Source organism: Crocodylus porosus, unplaced genomic scaffold (assembly GCF_001723895.1).
Source record: "Crocodylus porosus isolate Cpor-Errol unplaced genomic scaffold, CroPor_comp1, whole genome shotgun sequence".
Taxonomy (NCBI): Eukaryota; Metazoa; Chordata; order Crocodylia; family Crocodylidae; genus Crocodylus; species Crocodylus porosus.
The window spans coordinates 37,314,700-37,339,263 of NW_017728911.1; the positions used below are offsets into that span (position 1 = coordinate 37,314,700).

The 24,564-nt window shown below is 44.1% G+C and overlaps 1 protein-coding gene across 3 annotated transcripts in view; it reads right to left on the reverse strand.

Annotated features, from left to right (window-relative positions):
* The window catches only part of MEGF11 (multiple EGF like domains 11), a 304,098-nt gene that overhangs the window by 67,315 nt on the left and 212,219 nt on the right, over positions 1-24,564 (reverse strand). For all 3 annotated transcript variants that reach the window (XM_019533844.1, XM_019533843.1, XM_019533845.1), the window contains exons 11-13: positions 13,174-13,294; positions 11,114-11,277; positions 10,351-10,453 (exon numbers count right to left, since the gene is read on the reverse strand). In XM_019533844.1, coding sequence (XP_019389389.1) covers positions 10,351-10,453; positions 11,114-11,277; positions 13,174-13,294 — 388 coding nt within the window. The remainder of the gene's footprint in view (positions 1-10,350; positions 10,454-11,113; positions 11,278-13,173; positions 13,295-24,564) is intronic.

The following is a 24,564-nucleotide window of genomic DNA, read 5'->3' on the forward strand; positions in this document are numbered from 1 at the left end:
CCTTCAATTTGTATCGGGTAAAGGAAAATTCAATAAGAACACAAGAACTATGTCAGATTAGCTCTGGATCTGCTGTTCAGAAGGGATTACGACAGCACATTAGCAGGATTTCATAGGGAATCCTTGATGCTTTCCCTTCTTCACATTAATTCCTGTTTCTAGACTTGCCTCAGGTAGTCGACTCAGAACCAGTCAGAAATACCAGAGCAAAGTTCATGATGGTTCAGATTCTGGGAGGCGGTGAAATCAGGAAAGTCTTCTGTCTGTGGCTCAGACAGAAAGCAGAAGGAGGCAAGCAACTGATGGCTGCTCAACCAATCTGCAAAGAAGCTATTTTTGTTTTTATGTAATGAATGTTTTTTTCCTGCGGTAATGGCAGTCACATTCACTGTAGCCTTCAAAGTGCTCTTCTAGCCATGAAACCACTTTAAGGAACACATTCTGGAGCCCTTACTTATGCTGGTGAATATTTACTCACCTGGGAAGTCCTGGGGATTTCAATGAGGCTACTCCGGTGAGTAGCAGCTAATCAGCCTGAGTGAAAGCTCCATAATCTGACCCTGAATAATGAAGTACAAGCCTTGCTCGGGCAGCCAGTAAAAGACTCTAAATTGTCTTTTCTCTCATCGATGCATGGGGAATTTATGCACCCATTAATGTAAGTGTTATTCTGAATGTAATACATTTACAGCCTAATGCACCTCCATGGAGTACTAATCCGGGCCCCATTTTTAATTATCTGTAGAACAATTCTGATATGAAGCATGTAAGGCAGGGAATTTTTGCAATGAGAACTTCAAAGGTTTCTTTGCTCAGACAGTAGCTTTAACCCCCAGGCAACTGGACAGTCCAAAATGCTGTCTGCTGTCAGGATTGCTGTTTTCCAGGTGGGAGCCACTTTTTTGGTATCACATGTCAGGAAGGAAGGAGGCTGTGGTCACCAGGAGGAGGGACTGGTTGTGAGTGAGGTGTTGCTGGGAGGAGTCAAGTGCAACCTAATTCTCTTTAATCCATTCAGGCACCTTCCTTCCTACCTTGTTGCACACTCTTGATGTGGTTTCAGGTCAGGAGGTGCCAAGGGCTGGGAAAGAACAAGTTGTCCACCAGCTGGCAAAGGGGGCACTTTTTTTATAGGTGGAGAGTTTGACTGCTATCCAGTCTTTTTAATAGATGAAACACTCGCAAATCACTCCAAGGTAGCTAGCAAGGGCCAGACCCACAAGGGGCTTAGGCAAGGTGACACTTGAGTGTTTTCACACCTAACTCTCGGGTGCCTGTTTTTGGGAGCAGAATTCCCAAATCTGAGTCAGGCGCCTCTTTCTCCTGTGCAGTGAATAAGGAGAGTTAGGCACCTTGGAACGGGGTCCGCAACAGCCAGCAGGCTCAGTAGAAGGACGCATATGGCAGCCTAGAGGAGCACAACAGGCAGGGCTGTGTGTGTAATCCTACAGATCTCCTGGACTCAGGCACCAACCTGCCACCCTGAGCCAGGTGCCTGCCTGAGGCTGGGAGCTGCAGAATGAGGCCCCCTCTTGCACTCAGTCATTCCCGCCTGGATACCTCGCTCACTTCTCAAACACAGTCGGAGAACTGTGGTGGAGCCATCTCTCGGCCTTCACACAGTAAATTCAGAGCACTCAGCCAGGGCCGCAGACTCACACTCCCTTCGGGTTTTGTCTCTTGCAAGCTCCCTGAATCCTGCACCCTTTTCACAAAGTGGCTCCACTCCGCCAGGAGGGGCGGAGAACGCCCTCACCACATCCTAGCCTCTATTCTGGTCACTAGAGTGCTTTCCTGGGAGGCAGAAGCTGTGGGACTGAAACCACTCAGGCTGAGGACAGCCTCAAATCCAAATCTCCTATGTCCTGGGCAGTACCCTAACCATTAGGCTACTGCATAGGGCAGATCCAGGATGTGGCAGAGATGCATTTGCAACCTGCATTGATTTCTGTTTCACCCAAAACTGTAAAACCAACTGGGAGTGGCAGCAGCATTTCTGTTCAGGCAGTGGTGAGGGAGTCTTTAGGCTCATGTAATCTACCTGATTCCTGCTAAACTCTTTATTACACAGGGGTCAACAGCTCTCTCTCCTTTTTAATGGTCTTGATGATCCTTTAATCAAATTCTCCTTTCTTCTGCAATTTTGCTGTCTGTTAGCTACTCTTAGTTAATACCTCTATTCTAATTCACAGCCCAGCAGACTGTTTTTAGTTCTAGATAAAAACCTTACCTCAAGTGTGGTAATATTAATACAGATGAATATTAACTCAGTTGTGGAAATGGTTGATATTGAATTGTTGGATGCATTGCCAAGATGCTCCAAAAGGCTAGGTTTCATTTTACAAATCTGAGTAAGAAATGTACATTTAACTATAATGACTACAGGACTACCAAAACAATATCTTGGACTATTTTTGCCTAGTTGGTTGTGTTTTTTAAACTTGACATATAAGATAGCAAATTAGTACACACTACAGTAAAGTTATATTTGTTTTTTCTTTGCTCTTAAGCTAAAGGATATAGCACTGGGTCCTTCCTTAGCATATGAGTAAATCTTCTAGTTTCTCGTTAACTGGAGAAAAATATGTATTGTTATATGGGATGATGCACCCCCTACCCCTCTTTACAAAATCCTACATCCGCACAGGGGCTTACGTGCAAGACAAGCCTGAGATATTTAGCTCAGCCAAGATGGCAGCACGTCTGGGCCTGGCCTGTGCAGTGAGATGGGGTATTTGTGGATGGCTCACTTATACTTAGGCTCCTACATTCCATCTAACTTGTCTGAGCGCTTTTTCTTTTTTGGATCTGGCTCTAAGAGCTTAGGCTACAATTAGGATTGGGTCAGGTACCTGTGCTGACTAATTTTATCTCGTGGGGTGGGTTGGAGGATAGATATTTACATTTTTAATTTGAAAGTATTTTCACTAAGAGTGTTCATGAAACATGTTAAAATGCGGGTAGTCTGTAAGCAGTGTTTGCTCCTTTCTTTCATGCCCAGCACACTGTGGTTTAATATTCAGTTGACTCCATTCACAATTCATTTTCAGTGACACTCACCCAATCCTACCTGTCATGCTGTATTCAACATACTTCCATGTAGCTGTACATACCTAGCATTAAGTTACACTTTTTGGTCTCAAGGCTCTGCCAGATTAAATCAGCCCAGGTATAAAGAAACCAATGGAGTGACATCTTTTTATAGCAGCTAAGAATCTGGCCCCTAATACATGAAAATCAAAGGAAATCACAAGTTTACTAAATTGCACTCACACTTTTCCTATCCCTGTTCCTGCTATCCTGAATAACTTTAAGAACATGAATAGTCCCATTGAAGTCAATGCATGTGCTCAAGGGTCTGCTGCTATACCCATTGCAGTGTGTGGCAAAATTCCCACTGACTTTGAGAGGAGCTGGAACACGCCTTCTATTTGGTTCAAATTTGGCTTAAGACAAACACATCTAAACTTGCGTCAGATGAGACTCTGGAGCCCCCTCGATATCTGTCAAGGAATGCCACTGGCATAATTAATAGCAGGACATCAATGAAGTCTTTGATATAACTCCATAATTCATATTTTTGAAAATTAGCCTTATATCAGCAGGAGCCATATTTAAAGGTTCCCGTCAAAGAGAGAATTTTTAAGCACAGAAAGACATTAAAATCTTATCAACTCACTTGAAATTAAATCAATGAAAAATTAAAGCTAATTTCCAATAGGCTTATGTTACATTTATAGACTAAAGGGCACTTGTGGCACCTGAAGAGCAAGCACACCTTTTCATATGAAGTAGGTTTTTACATTTGAAAGCCACAGGCCAGAGGAGAGAGAGAAAGAGAATAAAACGAACCGTTTTCAAATGACTGCTGAAATTTCTGGTTTTCCTGCTTGGTTAGAGCTAATGTAACGATACAGAATAATCACAGAAATAAATTATTAATTTAAAAATCTGGGATAAGACTGCCAAAAATGATAAGTGCAAAATATGGCTTGGATAATGGGACTAGACATCTAGAAAATGTATGCTTAATAGGAACTTGGTATTGCTCCATTCTAATATTTTAGGCTTAGTATCACAAACTAAGAGAGTGTGAAACAGACTGATTTAAAAGGAAAAAAGAGAGTATGCATAGCACAGTGCAAAGCATGTTGAAGTTCTGCATCGACTGACTTAAAACCTCTAGTTACTTAAAACGCGTCACAGATTTCCCCCTGGTTTTAAAGCTGGAGGGCAGGGGGTTGCCCTCAATTATGCTAGGGTCTACCTGGAGCACCCTAGTTGTGCCGGTGGAATTACCTCGGTTCCACAATGTAACCGAGGCCAGAATCAGGCCCTGAAATTATGTGATGCCTCAAGAGTCCAACAACTGGAGAAAGCAATCAATTAATACAAAAAAAAAGAGAAAATGCAATATAACCTGAATGCATTTAAAATGGCTTTTTTTGTTGTAGATGGGAGAGTTATTCTTCCTTCCTTTTTTCCTTCAAAGCCCCTCATCTTCTCACAAAGACCTCAAATAGAGTGAAGCTAAAAATACCTTAGAGTTCCCCGTCAAAGTGGACACTGTTTCTTTAAAATTCAAAGAGGCTGTCCCTTGAGGAAAAGCCTTATCACTTTTGCTGAATTAATGCGTCCACGGGAGAGAAGAAACATGTTTTTGTGTTTGAGTGACAGTGCAGATGTCACTCGCAGCCTGCAAATTCCTTCCACTGCGAAGTCTCATTCCTCAGAGCTAACCTTATCTGTGACCAGCCTGCGTTTCCTGACCCCATTAACTCACTTACACAACCAAACGTGGAAATCCCTACAACCTGAAACTGCCACAAAGACTGCATGATATTTCTGGACATGCTAAGACACAATTAGGTTTTATGTTGCTAGCAACTTATGAAAGTGATTGAGATAATGGATGACTAGCAATATGCATTTTGCCTTCATATTCGTTCTGCAGGAGAGACAGCTTTGTCTTGTGAAACATGAACAAAAGTTTGATGTGTTCAGAGGCACCAGTGCACTAAAAAGGGACCTTTTCTTTAACAGCCCCATCATTTTCCCAACTGGATTTTCCACCTCGATTAATTAAAGGTGAACAATTATGGACCCTTTCGTAATTAGCCAAGGGATGCACTCTGATGGATAGTTTCCATCTTATGTTTGCAGCACAACCCCGTTTTTCTGCACATTTTGGAACATTAAATTTATTTGGATAACTGAGGCTTCAGATGATCAGAGAAGCTACTGCCTAAATCAGTCACATTGGGAGAGTGTAGGTGCTATTGTGATTGGCTTTTCTATGAAAACCAGAGCTAGACAGAGAAAATGAAAGACGTAACTAAGATTCGGATAAGAGAACATTTCAGATTAAAGCAATTCAGAAAACAGGGTTTGACTGACCTTAACGCTTAAAGGAACCCACTGGAGACAGCTTCCTATTTAATCCCACTGCAATATCTAAGAGGTTAACAAAATGTATGCTACCATGATTAACTCCAAGAGTCTTCAGTCAGAGCAAAGAGGAAATGGGCACAATGGAGCATGAGTACGCGTGCGCTCATGTGTGGGGCCACACAGATTACTGGCTTTCTTTAATTCTGTTTGCAAGTATGATGTCTGATCGGGAAAGGTCTTGGAGACACGGTACAGGCACCGTCCTATCAATGTGCCTTTTTCCCAGCCTGGAGGCACTACCTTTAGTAGACAGTGTGTAGGTCAGAGTCCATGACCGATTCAGTGGTTGACCTCTCTATTGTCAATGGGTTGCTGGTCACCGAGGTCATTTCTGAAGATGAACTGGGTTGCAAACAACAGGCTCACTGGATCAAATTGGGGCTATCCAGACAGAAGAAGCTTCCCCTGGCAATGGGCCATCACAACAACCAAGTTCTTTGTTTCTAATTTCTGAGGATGTCTAAAAGCACATCAAGACCCTGCCATGAATTCTTGCCTGCAGAGGAGGTTTCTATAGGGAGATCTGGGAACCTTTCTTGCTTCTCTTTGATCTGTTTGTTTGCAAAGTACTGTGTAATAAATAAGCTAATATTCCTCCACACAGTTATTCTCCACTGTTTACTTTCAACGCTCTCTGAGAACACAATGTATGTGATGTTTCTAATTAACTTACTGCAATTAGTGTCCAAGTGCTCCCTATTCATGGGTTTTCATTTTAACCCGAATGTGCAAACAAGGGCGGATGGCTGGCAAATGACAAGCTTGTTGGCAGGTCCAAGGCATCTGCACACACACTTAGCTGCAGGTGCGGATTTACAAAGCGGGTACAAAACCAATGGGTACTGACTAGAGGTGCGCTGACATATCAGTTGCATATCGGATCAGCACCGATAATAGGAAATTTAATATCATCAGCAATCAGCATTTTTTGCCATTGTAGCCGATAATGTCACTAATAAATGCCACATGCATATGCACAGCCACCATACACACGGCCTGGAATGTAGCCCAGCAGCTTGGAGAGTAGCATCTGGCTGGTAAGTTTTTGGTGGGGAGGGGGGCAGATTGAGGCCCCCACGGTGAGAGGGAGTAGGGCAAGGGCAGGGGGAGGGGCAGGTGCTGTCCAGCCAGGATGGTAAATGTGACCCCACCAGGCCAGAAGCAAGATGGAGTTGTGGGCAGCTTGTCCAGAGATGTATGGAAAGGTGGGGAGCGGGGGCAGCACCCTGCTGTTGCACACACCCCTGGGGGAGGAATGGGGGATTTGTGCTTGGGGCGAGGGCAGGCTGCCCACTGTGGGCTTGGGGCCAGGGGCTGTGCCAGCCTCTTCCTGGCAGGGGCTGGGCCAGGGCTGTACTCAGGGTAAGCCCCAAGCCCACAGTGGGCAGCCTGCCTTTGGCCCACAAACAAATCTGCAGGGAGGGGGCACATGCCTCCCCTGGGGGTGCACGCAGCTGCAGGGAGCCATCCACTGTTCCCACCTGCCTGAGCACCCCTACTCCTGGTAGGGTCACAGTCACCACCCTGGCTGGGCAGTGTCTGCCCCTGCCCTTGTCCTACTCCCTCCCTCACTGTGGGGGCCTTGATCCCCCCTCCTGCCTATTCCCCACAGCAGGCTTACTGGCTGGATGCTGCTCCAAACTGGAAGCCTGCATTCCGGTAAATTGACTATCAGATTGGTATCAGCCAATATGGCTCGTTAATAATCAGCCATCAGTATTGGCCAAGAAAATCTTTATTGGTGCACCCCTGGTACTGATGTATGCAACATATAGGAGAATAACAGGGGCTCTTAATGAGCCTTAAAAACTCCATGCAGTTCCTGCTGGGCACTGAGTACACTGGTCCCCTGGCAGGTGCCTTTGTTTGGCTTCAACACACTAACCATATGTTTGAAGTGAAGCATATGCTGAAATGCAATGTTGGAGCAAGAACACATGTTGGAGAGTTGATTTTGGCCCTGCTGAATTGGTTGTTCTTGCCATGTGCCATCTCAATGGCCTTTGCCAACTTTTTTGGTCTTTCAAGCATAGGTGCCCAACTTCTGATGGATCCACAAAGCTTCCATGTATGTGCCTCTAGCCAAGGTGGCCTTTGGGATTAGTTTTCAGTAACAATAACCACCTCAACCCTCTGTTTCTTTGAGTCAAAGTCCTGCCTTGGTTGCGTGTGTGCAATTCCCACAGACGACAACAGAAACTGTGCTCATATCTCTGGGGGTCTAGTCCAAAGTGAGCATTTTGGCATGTTGGCAACGGAGCTAATTTTTTTTATGCACAAAGGTGGTCTGTGCAGCTCAGTGGTATTACAGCTGTCACTGCTTGTCACTCCTTCCAGCACCATCCTGTGCTGTCACACCCACCTACTGCATTGCATCTTCACCTAGACCAGCAATTGGCAATATGCAGTCTGCAGAGCCACCGGATGAAGCCTGTGGAGCTGGAGGAGCTTCAGCAGTGAGTTGGCAGCAAGGAGCTTTGTACATATCAGTGATGGGGACAGGCACCAAGGAGCTGTGCCCGCCTCACAGCCTGGAAGCAAGAAACCACGGCAAGCAAAAGCTGGGGTGACAGCCAGGTTGGAACAACTGGAGCTGGATTACTCTTAAAGGTTGCCAGCCACATCTAAACTGAAAACACTGAAGGGTAGGGACTGCCCCCACCTTATATAATGCCCTCAATCATTGAATCTTGATGGGTGCTATCATAATATAATACAGGCTAGGTGACCACTATTATCTGATGTTATAAGCAAACTGTATGGGCCTTTTCAATTTGAGTTTTCTCTCCCTATTTTTTTTTCTGTGTGCTTTTATCAGTCTCTGCAAGTTTACAGCAGTAATAACTTGAAAACTTACTTGAAGGAAAAAGGGTTATACCTTCTTCTTGATCTTTGCACAGAACACTGACTTCAACGGGGAGTCCACTTGTGGACTGAACATACAGAATATACTCTTTCAGAGGACGTTTTGGAGCTATTAGGATCAAAATGTCATGTGAACTCCTCTGCTCACTGTGAATGGGTAGTATATTCTTCAGATGTTCCGTGTTGCTGAACTTTTCTGATCTCTTTCAGGGCAGCCCTAATTAAGTGCCAAATTCTGAAAGCACAAATTTGATCCTGAATTATTTATCATGTCTTGTTTATAAAACGCACTGAAATGCACATCGTGGAATAGCTCATGACAACTTCAAACAATATGATAAAAATTAATCTTTTCTGATGCCATACTCATCAACGTGAAAATATAATTATCTAGCTGAAGAGTTTCTTAAATTACATACTTTCAAACTGATACAAGTAGAATTTATCCTAGTGTTTGGTGTTAAGCCATACGGAAAGATACTGGCAGCAGAATTAGCAAAATACATGTTGGCTCTGGCTGTCGATCAATATTTCCAGCATGCCCAACACCAGTGTCTAGATAACAGTTTCAACCTGGTCTGAAATTTTAACCTAATATTTTCTTCTTTAATCTGAGTGTTGCCCTAACACCCTTGAAATCAATGAGAGTTTCACACATGGCAAGCTTGCAGGATTCATGGCCTTACTGTGTAATGCCAGGTTACAGCCAAGTAACGAGTGCATTGACTACTAGTAAAAGAAAAAATAAGTCAAGGGAGTACTACAGATATTATCCTTACCTTTCACAGGGGTGCCTTGCATCTGCATTAATGGTACTTTGGGACATGGGTGAAATGCATGCGATTGTAAGGATGGGTATGGAGCACCTGCTGCAAGTGCCTCTGTCATTAATCCCAAACTACAGAGCTTACAACAAATGGGGATGAGAAACATGTTTCTGTGGAATGCTACACATCGAACGGTGTACAGCAGATATGTTCAATAAAATGATAAATTCTCTTTCCAGCTACCTCTAAAATTATACCTGTTTCTGTGCTTTGATGTACTTCCTTAAAATATCTGTTGCCTTTAAGAACCTTTAGCCAAAACCCCTATAGGAATGACACACCTGACAGCCAGCAGTAATGCACATTGTGGTTTATCAGCTTGATATATGGATTCACTCATAGTGCAAAGGCTCAGTGGAAGCTGAAGGCCTCCACTTGCAGATATTTAGGAGGCTGACTGAGGAATGAAACCCTCAGACTGTGTAACTGAGGTTTCATTGGCTTTTTCTCTGGAGACTAAGCCACGGGGATGATGGTTTTACTCAATGGGAGCATAAGAGAGGCACTGGTTTAAGTCACTAATGAAGTACTAGAGTTTTGGGCTCCCGAGTGTGCTGGTTACTTCCAGGTCCCCCCTTTCTCTAAGCCTTCCTTGTATTTCAACTTCTTAGGAGGGCAGCTGATTTCCCACTGGCACTGGAGTCTCACTGGCACAGGTTGGGACCTCAGTCCCATCAGATCACCAAGATGACCAGCAATCTCTAGGGCAGGGGTGGGTAATTATTTCAGGTGGAGGGCTACTTGAGTTTTGGCAAGCCATCGGGGGCTGCATGACAGGCAGCCAGGGACAGATAAATATTAATTTTCTAAATTTTTTAGGGGCCCTGCAGGCCAGATAGAATGGATCTGGCAGGCTGCATCCAGCTTGCAGACCGCATTTTGCCCATCCCTGCTCTAGGGCCTCGCAGCTGTCCCTCCTCTGTTTCCAGGCAATCAGGAGACTTGAATGCAGACAGAAAACAGTCCATAGCAATTTCACCTGCTTATGATGGGACAACCTTAATTTCTGGATCCGTGCATTTGCTCTGTGCTTCCTTAGGTATGCAGGTCCCAAGAGCCCAAGATGACAAATATCTCCCCGTGGAGAAAGCAATTTCATAACAACTCTGCCTCCTTCCCAAGAAATCTCCCCTGAGAAGGGAAACATCTAGATCAATAACACAACTTTAAACCACACACAGTTCATACAGTAGCTTAGTAATTTTACCTGTCCAGCCAGCAAGACAGCAGCAATAACCAGTGACAGGATCGCACCCATCTGCATGGCTACAGTCACAGCGCTCGCTGCAATTAAGACCATATGTTCCATCCTTCCAAAAACATAAATAAAAGAAAGTCTCTTAGTAATCAGATTTTGGTCCTAAAATGTGCACAGTCATCTATCATGTCCATTTTAATGCAATGTCACACTTTTTAAAGTAGCATGCTACCATCAGAGTAGAAAAACTCAATAGCTAGCATTTCTACACAGAACTAAACTAAGAACAAAAAACCCCAGAGGCTTAAGACAATGTAGATTACATGATACTCTGGTACACCGGGAGCAAAGCAGAACTCATCTCCTTGACTGATAAGCACTTCAGTCTTGTATTTACAGAAAACTTCCCTTGTTACCTTCTCGACTCCATGAACTGATGTAATATCAATCTACTGTACTGAGTTTTCAAAAATATCTTATTTGTGAAAGGCAAAATGAAGGAAAAAAGATCTTTCCTTGTAGTAGGTAACTGAGTAACAGCAGCTATGGAGTGGTAGGAGCATGCTCCTTGTTCTGTTCCCTGGAGGTCGCTCCAGATTTTACTTGTGGCTTCAGCTGGTAAGCAGCAGAACCTGCTCTTACCGTATTTCTCACAAATGATGCTCACTGCAGTGTCCAACAGCTGTTTCTGAAGGAAAAATTGTATGCAAGAAAATACATCATCTGGGCTTGCTAGTGAAAACCAATGCAGGTATATTACAAGAACACTTACAGGGCATGGCTGGTCACAGTACTCCCCCTGCCATCCAGGTGAACAAAGACAAAAGCCATCCACTGGGTTGCAAGCTGCTCCATTGGCACAGGAACACGTCTGGTTACAGTTAAGACCCCAAGTTCCACTTGAACACGGAATGGAGCAGTCGACCCCCTGCCATCCTGAAGGGACATGGAAAAGCATCACTGTCTGCAACATTTTCTCAACTGGCACTTCTGGGAAAAAGAGTGTGGAGCAAGAGGAGCCCGTTGCACCAATCCTGTGAAACTATTGAAAAGTGCTCGGTTTTAACATGTTTTGTAGGCAAGCCTAAGGACCCATTTTTGTAGGGTGACATGAAGGGGGAAGATACCAGGGGGGAGGGCACATCAGTAACAGTTCTCCAAGTCTGGGATGAGTTCTGTGCAGCCCCTAGTATAATGTTACAGATGTCTGGGTTAAAGTGGGCTTTCTGGGTATGACCGAAGGGTCTATGCTAGGAGCTGTAGGTGTGTGTGCTGGGTGGGGAGAGACACAGGAGATGGCTCTAACTGGTCTAACACCTTTCTGGACCCAGGAGAACTGAGGCACCGGAGTGGGGTGAGAACATACACTAGTGAGGATCTCTGGCCTCTGGAATAGCTGCTACACAGCATCAACTCATGTGCCACTGTGCGACTGCTTGATACCTTACAACAGCTTACTTTTGTGGAGATGCTTTTTAATATACAGAAGCTGTTACACCGAAGTTAAAAAAAAAAAGACTGAAACCTAGCCATTAAGGCTCAGATCTTAACTACCAGGCGCACCCTGACATTCATTACACTGCAGCTGCATGTAATGGAGTTTAGCAGTAACTCATAGTTTATGCACTGTCGTTAAATGGAGTTATACAGTGATTAATTAATTCATGTTTGAAATGCCAGATTTTATTGTTATTTGCTACTGTGCTGTTTTAGGGCTCAAGCAGGAAACACAGCCCCAGCTGCCTGCCAGGACAATAAGGAGATGCTAGCCCCCCACCCCAGCAGAGAGGTTCTAGGGGTTCTTACCTTGCTGAGCCACAGAGATCCCCATGCAGGCTCCCAGAGCCCAGGTGTGTGTGCATGCAGAGGAGGTGCAGCAGCATGTGGAGGGATGGGCATACAGGAGGGGCCAAGCACTTCACACCCCATCCCATGCTCAGGGAAGCACCCGGCTTGCAATAGTAGCAGCCTCAGCATGCAGAGAACCGCATGTGCAAACCTGCCACACACTGCACAGAGCAGCAATCCTCAACCAGGGTGCCGCAAGATCCTTTTAAGGGTGCCCCACAATATAAGCACTGCTGAGTGGGCAAACACCTACACATGATTCACAATAGAAACCCAAAGATTTCAAACACGAATCCATACTGTGAAAACCATTCTGCTCTGTCATGGTTTTGCTAAGCAATATGCAACAGAAAAATTGCTCTAGTATTTTTCTGTAGTCAAAAAACGATTGAAAGCTGAGAGCCGGCATTTTCTGAGAGATGCCAAGAGACTAATCAAGCGATGCCTTGTGTTTAAAATGGTTGAAAACCACAGTCTTCACAGGCCTCACTCAACTGCCCAATGGAGTAATGCGAGGGAAGAAGGCCACTTCACTCCCTAGCTCCTCCAGCCAGTAGGGCACAGCAGAGCTACCTCCTGGGTTGGTAGGAGGGGTAGGTAGGAGTAGGGAGTGCGAGGAGTCTTGGCGTGGCCCCTTCTCCTTTGCCAGCTAGGGAAGGGAAGTGGTGCTCTGAATGGCAATCTGTGCTCTGGGCTGCTCCTGAGGCCACATCTCTGTTCATGGTTTCTCACTTGGGACAGACTGTGAAGATACAATCTAGCCTGTAGTACACCGTGGCAGTTCAAATGCTTTCAGAAACACATAGGGGGAACTTCACTGATTTACAACGGGTGCAGCCCTGGGATGCTGATTGTACCCCTCTGCATATTTGCAAAGCAAACCACAACTTGCAGTAGCTGTGCTGCTGTTGCCTAGAAGAGAGAGGAGCACTGAAGCCACCGAAAGCAAACTGCTGCCAACTGCTATGACTGAATTTTGTTTACCTTCTTTGCAAATACACAAGCCATCCACGGGGGAACAGGCACCATCGTTTTTGCAATTACAAACTGACGAGCAGTTGGCTCCATAGGTTCCAGCCACGCAAGTAATAGAGCAGTCATCTCCCTGCAAACCACAATGAAATCAGAGTCAGCTAGAGCAGTACGGAGAGCAGGAAATTCTCTCTTCATAAAGCAGCTTCCACTTTCCGAAGGTACATGGTGTACTAAGATTTGATAGCTTAGTCTTCAGCGCTTGAACAGCCACCATTGCTTCCTATGATTATGATGCAATTAGAGCTTTGATTGACTCGGAGGAAAGGGACACGCTTTTGGCAGCCGTTCAGCGGGAGGTGTGGAAGTTACAAAAACAAACCTCCTAGAACAGATGTTAGATCATTAAGCAAAACATCACTTACAAAACACTAATCACAAAATAGACCGAGTCAGAAACTGCACAAAGCTGGGTTGCATCTGAGCTGGGGAGGAAAGAAAAGCAAAGGTTTTCTCAGTAGCTGGAACCAAAAGGTTTTCTTGTGTAAAAATTGTAATGCTGTGTAAAAATTCCAGTGTATAAGATGCACCTGTGTTGAAGACCCCCCCCCCCCACACACACACACACCCTCCACAAAATGGATACAATTGAGGAAAGTTTTTAAGAAAAAAAGATTTGAATTTTGGTCAGCTTTTATTATAGTGATTTTAGTTGTTTTCTGTTACGAGCCTGAGCATACAAGATGCACTTTAATCTTAGATCTCCTTTCTCAGGGGGAAGAAACTCATATTCTGCACCAGAAAATATGGTAGCAAAGTGCTCGGGACTTCCTTCTTGATGCGCCAGTGGCTAGCCTATCTGTCACTCACCGTCCTTGTCAGTAAAGTTAGGGTGAGGTGGTGACTTTAGGCAGAGCCTGAAGAAGAACTGAGACACAAACTGGATAGGGAGGCAGTGTGATTCCCAGAGGCCCCTCCTGGGCACAATACTGTCTCTGTATCCCCTTAGCCCTCCAGAGAAAGTGGGAGAATCATAGCAAGGAATATGGCCCCATGCCAGGTCCAAATTATGGTACCTGGACTCCAACTAAATTGTCACCTAGGAGTGGCTCTGCCCTGTCCCTTCTCAGGTGGTGCAGGAATGAAGTGAAATGGTGACCAGGTCCCACCTTCTCCCATACACTGAGCCCCAAGGTCCGGGTTGCCCCTGTAGGTGCATAAGAGGAACACTTCCACCTTTTCACTCCATCATGCATGCCTTTTGTCCAAATCACTTCCTCACTCCTAGACATCACTTCTTCAGCAAACTGTATTAGACTATTTAGCTCTAGATCATTGAAAGCCACCATCTGAAAGACTTCAACCTTGACCACAAACTATCCTGTCACCCATGGCTTATTTCGAGGTGGAGGCACAGGTGGAAAACATCATCTTTGATGGTACCATTCATTTATCAGCAGAAACCGGAGTACAAAGAGTTGGCTCTCCAACACCGTACAAAGTACCAGCTCCCTCAGGAAGACTGTGTATTGCACTGCTAAGCAACAAATAAGGCAATCAACAGGAATGTGCTCCAAATTCACATCTGGGTGTTGCAGCAGCACTGGTGAGCACCAATGTAAGGTTTTCCATCATATTATTCAGTGGAAACCTTGTCTGCAAGTGATGCTAACATAAGCCACAAGAATGTGGCTCAGCCCACAACATAACATAAAAAGCACCAGACTGGGTCCACCTAACCCAGTGTCCTGTCTCCGACACTGGCAGAAGTGGATGCTATACAAGGAGAACATTGAACCAGGTTCTCTCTCGAGTGATCTAGCCACTATCCAATATCCTCCCCAGCATCCAACATTTATTGAATTAGAGAGGCCAGAGGACACATCTCCAACCATTCTGTTAAGAAGCAACCCTACAGTTTTCTTAATTTTGAGTGAATGTGGCATTTGTAAGAAATGTTGGCTTTGACCTCAGCAGAGAAATAGGCAAGGCCTCCCCAGAAGGCCTGGCTGTGAAAGGTGCTGCCTTGATCATTAAAAGAGCTTAATGTCCTCAGTTTACCACCGCTGCCCTGCTAGGGTCTCTTCAAACTAACCTAGGAAAACCACAAACTGATCTGGACATTAGTGAGACATTCACTCTCCATGCTTAATGAAACCTTGACCTTTCAGTCAAGTGTGACAATGAGACAGCCAATTAGTGCCACTCAGGGAGCTCTTTGTGTGTGTGCTGGAAGCCCGAAAGAGACTTCGAACTCATCTGACATGGGCCATGGAACAGCCAGTGGTCACTAATCATTTCTGATGACTGCTGACCTGGGTTGGATTTGAACTAGTGATCAAGAAGTTAAAAAAGCAGTTTCCTTTCAAAAGCTGGGAATCTGGAGTTCTTTATAGTCCAGCATTTGCTCAGCCCATGCTGGCTACACAGAGCTGGTATCTAAGATGTAACCCTGCAGGGTACAACAACAAAGACAAGAGGATGGCATAGAGATGGCTCCGCCACTGTGCCTAACTGCATGCCCCCTGCTCCAACAGTTCACTGGATACTAAAGGGCAGATACTTCATGGGTGCAAATTCCCTGGACTTGCATCAGTTTGCAGCACTGAGAGTCTGCCTTGATAGCATTTCCTGATGCTAGGAACAGGGGCATAGTGTTTATCAAGCACTTTCAGGTCCTCAGAAGACAAGTGCTATATAAGAACCAAATTATGACATTTCAGCCTTTACTCAGAATGTCTTTGGGAAGAGACATCAAAATGGGATTTACTTTAAATCTACTGTATTCTCTGGCTTAACAGAGTTGGCCATTCATTCCTTTCGCCTCTCATGTGCTTATTGTCTGAACAGCCCTGATTTAAAATAAAGAATCCCTAGCTGGCTTAATGAGATTTATATCCCTGGTTATAACTAGCTAGACCTTCGCAACTCTGTCTGAGTGACAACTGCCAAATATGCTTAACTTCTTAATTATATAATAGGAAGATGCACTTGAACTGTAGCACCGGCTCCAAGATATTATTAATTATAAATGCAGAACCAGTTATTAACATTTTGAACTTGATTTGGGAGAATGACCTATGAAATTAAATACATGCAGGTACTGTAAAGATATGTAAATACCATCCACCCCCTCCTACCTGGCTTGCCGGATAATGTTGAAGTATATTTCAGTCCAGTTGTTAATGAGTTATATGTTCTATTAAGCTGGTATCAAATGCTGTTTATTAAATCATTCTTCTTGCAATATGGTACTTTATATTTTTATCCTATTTAGTAAAATTAATCAACAGCTGTGCCCCTTATGTTGATTATTCTTTTTCTCTATTAAGTTCAGGAGGTTAATGAGTGCATTGAAAAGCCTGAATATGGTATATAAGATGGGAAGGAACAGCTAATTCAGCCAACTGCATACCCCTGAAAATGTTACAGCTATATTAAGAAACATACCTATTAATAACTTGATATTTATCCATACCATAATGGTCCATATGGACATCACAAACTTTCAAAAGCACTTAATTTGTTTGATCTAGTATTTCAAACATGAAGGCTCAATTTATGAAACTCCATTCCCTGCTCCCCATCCAAATAAGTATCTCATTGTTTAATGGGTCAAATCCAAGTCTCAGTTAGTCAGTGGAATAACTGGCTTTAATGGGAAGTTGGACCAAGCCCCAGTTTGTGAAGTCCATCTCCGCATGTAAAGCAGCATCTGCCTGACTCATTTCCTCTTGTTTTCTGCTGGGAAAATGGGCACCTTTTAGATTGAGCCCACAAGATACTGAGCACCTCAACTCAATGAGAAGTGAGGTCACTCTACCAGGAGGTGCTCAGCTGGTAGAAGAATCAAGCCAAATCTCACTAGGATGGGAATGTTACGGCTGACCAAGAATACAAGCGTGGGATATTTGGCCCCAGTGCCCCCAAAAAGCTGGCTTTTAATCAAAGCGGATAAAATAATATTAGCAACAATAATATAACCAATTCATCTATTCAACCTTTCATCTTCAAAGTGCATTGCAAGCATTAACTAACTGTTGCTAAAACTAACGACTGGTGTTTACAGCAGTGGGTAGAGAGTTGGACATGCAATTCTCATTATTGCTAATTCTCCCCTAAGTATTGAGAGGTTAGGTCCAAGGAACCAAATTCCATTAATAACTAAAGCTGCCACTTCGCATCCATCAGCATCAAATATTAATAGACTCACAAGGGCCCCAGCATTTATCTTCCCAGATGGCAGTTCAATAATATGTCTTGTTTTCTGTTCACTGGTGAGGTGGAGATTTCCTTCCCCACAAAACAGTTACTGTGAAATCTAAGGAGAGATTAAAAACACACCAAGGCCTTCAGTGCCTGGTGTTCTACTATCAAGCTCTGGATCCTTAAAAAAGTAAGCATTTTTTTCCTGGATTAACGGTGGCCTGAGCAGTGTGAATAAGCACGTTGTTTTCTGTTAGATGTGTACTCTTGCTATACATTAAATAACGGCCATCTCATTTTAAGGTCTTGTTCCAAAGCTCAGTAGCAAGACTTTGGCTGTCTTCACTGCCCTTTGGCTCAAACTCTGAGATCGCTAAAATACAGCTCTTTCAAAGACAAAACGTACTGGAAACTGTATTTGGCATTCTGATATGAACTGTGATTCCAGCAAGGGGCAGGAAGGAGAGGCTGTGGCCATAATGGATCTCTTTTGAATTGTGAATGTTTGAGAGAGAGGAAATTAAAACTCTGAAAGGTGGAGAAAATCTACTGGGAGACATTTGCACCGTACGGCCAAATCCTGGTTCCATTGAAGTCACTGGCAAAGCAGAAAATCAATTTTTCATGGCTTCCGCAATGCAGAAGGCTAACAGAGTTGTTATTGAACTTGGCTTTAAGTTTGCATTATAAAAACCTATGTGACTGGCTTGTGTAAGTGTTCTTAGTCTAATCCCACAAGGTGCTAAGTGTCTTTAATTCCCATACCCCTGCTTAAGTCAACAGGAACTCAGGATGTGTGACATCTACGTCTTAGATCCTGGGTTAAACTGTCCCCCATCTAACTAATTAGGCATTTTTTAAATAAAAAGATATGTAGAAGTTCTTTTTTCTTCCTTTGCACCATGTATATATATGTGACTCCTGCCCACAGTGTTAGGGGAAATTTGCGGCCTCAGAGTGTGCAGTATGGGCATGAAATACCTGGATTTTAGGCAGAAGGGTATGTGCGGAGCAATAAGTATGTAAAGGTAAACAGATCAGAAAGGAAAATATGGGTGCTGTTTGTTGTTGACATCTGTGTGTGCAGATAAGCTGATGGCTACAGATTTACTCTATCAAAGTACATATTTAAACATACATACCTAATATGGTACACCAATGTGCTGGTACACAGCACCTGTGCGCTGGTGCGGATCACAGATATGGTTCTGTATATTTACTTATTTAATTGTGACATTTACAATTAACCCAAAGTGGTTCTCTACTAACATTCCCTCCAGGTAAACATATGGTATCCAGCAATGTGAACTGGCAGAACAGGCTAATTTCCCTAATGGCGTTCCAATGGAAATTAGTGTGCTCTTCCTAGGCATATTAACAGCAATATGAAACTTTGAACTTTCTATCAGTCTTCTCCCCCAACCCAGACTCAAGCAATTTATTCATTACCTTACTATACAACATCTTTAGTTTTCCGGACATAATGATGTCCTCTGGCAGAATTCCTTTCCCCTCTGGGTGTTACTAATTACTCCCTACAGATGCTATTATTGGTACTAATGATAAAATGAAGAAAAAAGGTTGGGGAAACAGCCACAAGGAGCTTGTAACGGATATAAGCTAGGATTTAACTTTGCAGATGCTCATTGTTATTGAGAACTGACACGTTTTCCTTTACTTGTTTTGTTAGGTTATACGATGTAGCTGTGCCAGGCATTTAAGTGTACACACATGCTGCATTGCTTACTGTGAACACTTTTCTAATGATTGTCTCACTTCCTTACTTCAGGCTTTGCTTTGTTTTGGGGTGGGAGGTGGGAATGGGAGGGTGAAAGACATGAAGGAGGTTGTTAGTTAAAAGAAGGAAGTTAGTGTTCACAAACATATAAATATTGCCTGTTCCGGTGACTGAAGTCATAGAATTATAGTGTTGAAAGGGGCCTCAAGGGTCTACTAATCCAACTCCCAGGTCCTCCATTTAGTCATATATTGGTTTCCATCTGATATCACTGAAAGCTGTATTTCCACTGACACCATCTCTTTTTGAAATGACCATCTCTAGAAACAACTTCTATGTTTCCACCCAAACACCACAGTGCCCTGCTAGCGCTCTGGGTATTAGCAACACCTTCAGATATGGCCATGACATGTTGCTTTTTCTTCTAAAATCTCACCAAGTAAATTGCACCCACTTACACTGATTACTGATTACGTAACGGTGTGTACTTCATCTCTGAATTTGTCCTAATATGTTATTTGCACTATAATTATACAGTAAACATCATAAATACCTAAATTAGCCTTCCTGGCAATAATCCTGAAGTTACGTACAAGATAAACGGGTTAGAGAGATACCAAGTCACAAGCAAATGATGTTTGATGTATTGTAAAAGCATTAGTAAGTAAAATAAAATGTATTTTTGAATCCTGCTAGAAAAGATGCAATGAGGTCTGAGACAAGTGAGCATAAATCCCACAGATCAGCAGCCGTTCTACTGGTGATACAGTCCTTTTCTTCCCTTTCTCATGTCCTTATGACAAGGTATTTAGCAGAAGTCACAGACTTCGTTGGAATCTGACAGGTCACACTACAAGCACTTCTGTCGTGGCCTCCAGACTCACCACCTCCAGGTTGTCAACTATGTGCCTTAGCACCAGTGCCTCTCCAGCCCCGCAAGCTACAGTCATTATCTTTGTTATGCTGAACTAAAGGAAAGAGACTTGAACATGGAGGATAGCAAATGTGGAAATCAGAACAAAATATATATTTTTGGGGATTTCCAAACTTTTTAGTACAGTCTTATAATAACAGAAAATTAGGATTTAAACAGACCTCAGAAGGTCATCTAAGCCAACCCCCAGCAGGACCATCCCAGCCAAGGCTTTGTCTAGCCAGGTCTTAAAAACCTCCAAGAATGGATATTTCACCACCTCTCTGGGTAACCTGTTCCAGTGCTTTACTACCCTCCTTGTGAGAAAGATTTCCCAATATCTAATCTCAACTTCCCTTGCCGCCACTCGGAACAATCTAGCTCCATCCTCTTTGGAACCATCCTGCTGGGAGTTGAAAGTTGCTATTAAATCCCTCCCCTCACTTCCCCCCAGTTTTCTCTTCTCCACACTAAATCAGCCCAGTTCCCTCAGCCTTTCCTCACCGGTCATGTCCCCCAGCCCCAGATCCATTTTTGTTGCCTCTGGTAGACTCTAATTTGTCCATGTCCTTTCTGTAGTGGGGGAACCAAAACTGGACATAATACTCCAAATACGGCCTCACCAGTTCTGAATAGAGGAGGAGAATCACTTCTCTCCATTTGCTGGCAATGTTCCTACAAATGAAGCCCAGTATACCATTAGCCTTCTTTGCAAAAAGGTCACACTGCTGGCTTATATTCAGCTTATTGTCTACTGTCACCCTCAGGTGCTTTTCTGAGGAGCTGCTGCTTAGCCAGTTGATTCCCAACCTGTACCGGTGCAGGGGATTCTTCCATCCTAAGTGCAGGACTTTACACTTGTCCTTGTTGAACTTCATGAGATTTCTTTTGGCCCAATCCTCCAATTTGTCAAGGTCTCTCTGAATCCTAGCCCTACACTCAGCGTTATATTACCCTCCCCACCCCAGCTTTGTGTCAGCTGCAAACTTGCTGTGGGTACACTCCATCCCATCTTCCAGGTTGTTGATCATGATATTGAACCGGCCCCAGGACCGACCCCAAGACACTCCACTTGATACCAGATGCCAGCTAGACATTAAGCCACTGATTACTGCCCATTGAGCCCAACGATCCAGCCAGTTTTGGATGCACCTTACAGTCCATTCATCCAACCTATAGCTTGCTTCCAAGAGTGTTGTGGAAGACACCTGAATGCACCTGATTCTGCTCTCTTGAGCACTGATTTCACAGTGTAATCCCTCTGACCTCAGTAGATGTATTCTAATTTGCACCAGAAGTAGGCACAAAAACAGTACCACCTATACAGATTACTTAGATGGGGACATTAAACAAAGACAGGTAATATTTATCACAGATGGCAAGTCAGATTCAGAACTACTAGAAATCATCCATCTGTGGAAGATGGTGACTTCAGTGGAACTAAATTAATTTATACATGTTGAGGATCTGGTCTGCGATTATTTGAAAACCTGCTTGCAGAATTAAGTAGCATTAAATTGTAGGGAGCATTGGCATCAGAGAGATAAGCTGTATAGCTTCATCAAACAAAAAATGTTCGTACAAAGGTAATGGAGACTGTGGAGAGTGAAAGAGATGGACATATACTCAGAGTTTTATTATATGTATTGTTGGTACTTGTCACATATTAAAATGTCATGTTACATCTTGCTCCATAAAGAACCCCTCCAAAAAAGAGATTGGATTTAGACATGGTAAAACAACTCCTACATCATTTTCTCTGGACAGATATTTCCAGGGAGATGGTGCTTCATACCTGAAAGGAAGTCCTCCCACTGGCTGTCTATAATCTAATGGACTACAAACCACATATTGATACACAGTTCAAAAAACCATGATGGAGGTCAAGTGCTCAACTAAATCGAATCATTCTTCAAAGCCCTGACCATGTACAATTATTTTGCTGTTTACGACCAAGATGCTAAAACAAACTCCCATTGCTCTTCACACAGGAGGATGGTGAGTTGTTTGTGCTGGGATAGACAAAGCAGCTATAGTCCTCAGACACGGACTTGATCTATGGGCAAACATCTGTCTTCCGTACACAAAGGCATGGAAACCGTGGCTATACTGGGGAGAAGGACTGACATAATAGCTGACTGGGTCTTAGTTGTGGCCATCAGAGGCAGTGGCTAAACAGAAAGATTGCCTTTCATTCTGGATCAAGAAGAACCGTCCCCTTTTAAATGGAAAAGTTTGAACCAGGTTCATGAGCTCAGTGAAAGGGAGTGGTTCCAGCTACCCCTGTGCTCTCTCCCTGCCTCCCTCCTTGGACCCAGGAGAAGTCTGGAGAACGCAGAGCAATTGCCATTCCTGCCCCGCTGCAGTTCTTCTTCTCTCTTGTCACATCACCAAGGGGGCAGAAGTGGTTGCTCTGTCAGCTGCTTTCCTGCCAGGCATTGGGAATATCAAACAAAGGACAGCTTGCTTTCCTAATATCACCACTCGGGGCAGCTCAGGGAAATGCTTGAGACCAGAGTCTGAAGCCAACAAATGGCCATGGCTCCCTTGTCTTGCACCGCAGACCCCAGCAGGTTACCCAGTTTGGGTAAAGCGCTGAATTTCTGGCTGCCCTAAGGGGCTATCCAATGTCTTTCCTGTGCAGGGAGGCTGGATCCAATGATCTTGTAAGGCCCCTAACATCTATGAATCTATGAATTTGGGGATAATCTGGGCTCACAGTACTCCAGCTTGCCCCATCTCTGCCTTAAGAGAGGAGAGGGAAGGTGCTGACTTGATATCTGCTGTGGGATTCTCCATGTGGGGGAAATCCTGGGCTGGATTACACCCACTTCCCCTTCTCTGCATCCTCACCCCTGACTGCCAAGTCTGGCCACTGTAGTGGGATGGGGTGCTACAAAATATAGAGACCTAAATACAACGCATGGGAACCAGGCCATTCTGTGGATCTGTGACACTCCCTTGACGAGGTGGAGGATCCAAAAAAACAGTTCCTGGATATCCTTGTTTCACATATATACACTTTCTAATATCTGCTAGAGATAAAAATGCTGTGGAATTGACAGTACTCCCCATCTCAGATAACTGTTTGAAGAAACCATATGTGAGAGAATACAGTAGAAAGAAAATTGCTTATATGGAGAGGTGAGAAAGGGCATTTTAAGGCACAAACTGAACAACACATCCAGTATCACCTTTAAGCTTAGGTATGGCCCTTTTACTGGTGTAGAAGATGGCTTTCAATTAAATCAATGTCCCTTCAGCAAAAGCTGACAATATATGTCCTCGTGAGTCTACTCATTGCAATGGGCTTGCATCAGCATGTTTTTCAGCTGTCTACATTTATGGACGGCAAAGGTCCAAATAAGGCTATATGTGTATGGTGCATCTTAATATAACTCTGATTACATTTGCTATCCTGATGTTCAGAAACACAAGGACTGGGGCTTCCCTCTGGACTGAAAAAAAAAGAATATTGAAGGCACACGCAGACTATGGAAACAGAATCATGATAACTGCACAGTTAAAAGTATGCAAGCATGCATGCATGCAGACATGTGTGCACGTGCATATGCAGAGTAAGCATGACATTACAGTTAACAGCAGTGCAGAACCCAGGCCATGGTCAGGCAGACAGACGGATGCTCCTTTCTTCCCCCCAGAGAACACACACAGGTTCTCTGAAAACTCAGAGCATACAACCTGGAGGAAGGTCTGTTGCCCTTAGAGCCTGCAAAGCTCTGCTGGGATGTTAGATTTAAATGCCCTGGTATTTGAGATGTGATTAACTAGTTGATTACGTTGTAAGTAGTAACCCAGCCACATGTTCATTCAAAAAATGTGATAGCTTTGTGGCTGGTTCACTTTTTTTTTTTTAATTTGTATCCAAGGTCAAATTAGCCAAAACTAATTCAGATCCAAGAGTCCAGAACCATAAGTGGCCCTACTACGGGCAAACATCCTCCACCTGCACCTGGGGCTTCAGATGTTTCCAAAACCTTTGGCAGGCAATCTCCTTGCAGGCCCAAGCCCAGAGGCTTGGGGTTCAGATGCCCCCGAGTCCTGCTTGCCCTTAGCCGTACAGCCCTTGGAGTAAGCAAGGGAGGAGACTCCCATTTCCATAAACTGGGTTTAAAGCCGCTGCACCTCAGGGGGTACTGAACCAAGCCAGAAGAGCAGTTCTCCTACAAGGCGCTTTAGGAAAACTGCCTTCTTGGACATAGATGCATGGTATTTCCCCTGCCAAGTTAAGAAGCCACTACACTTCATCTCAGCCTTCAGTAGGTCAACATGACACAATACATTTAACATGTGGATAGCCTTAATGACTTGGATGCTCTCCTACCGCTGATGGGCCTCCCAGTTGCGGGAAAGCATCTGAGCCAAGTGCTCCATGCGTTCCTGCAGCTGGGAGCCCCAGGTAGATAACTGGCACTCCCAGCCATGATGGCAGTGGGCACTCAGCTTGCTGGTGGAGGGAAAGCCTGCGATCGTGATCCTAGGCTCCCCCTGCACTGGCAATATGGCAGTATTAGGATCTAATCCC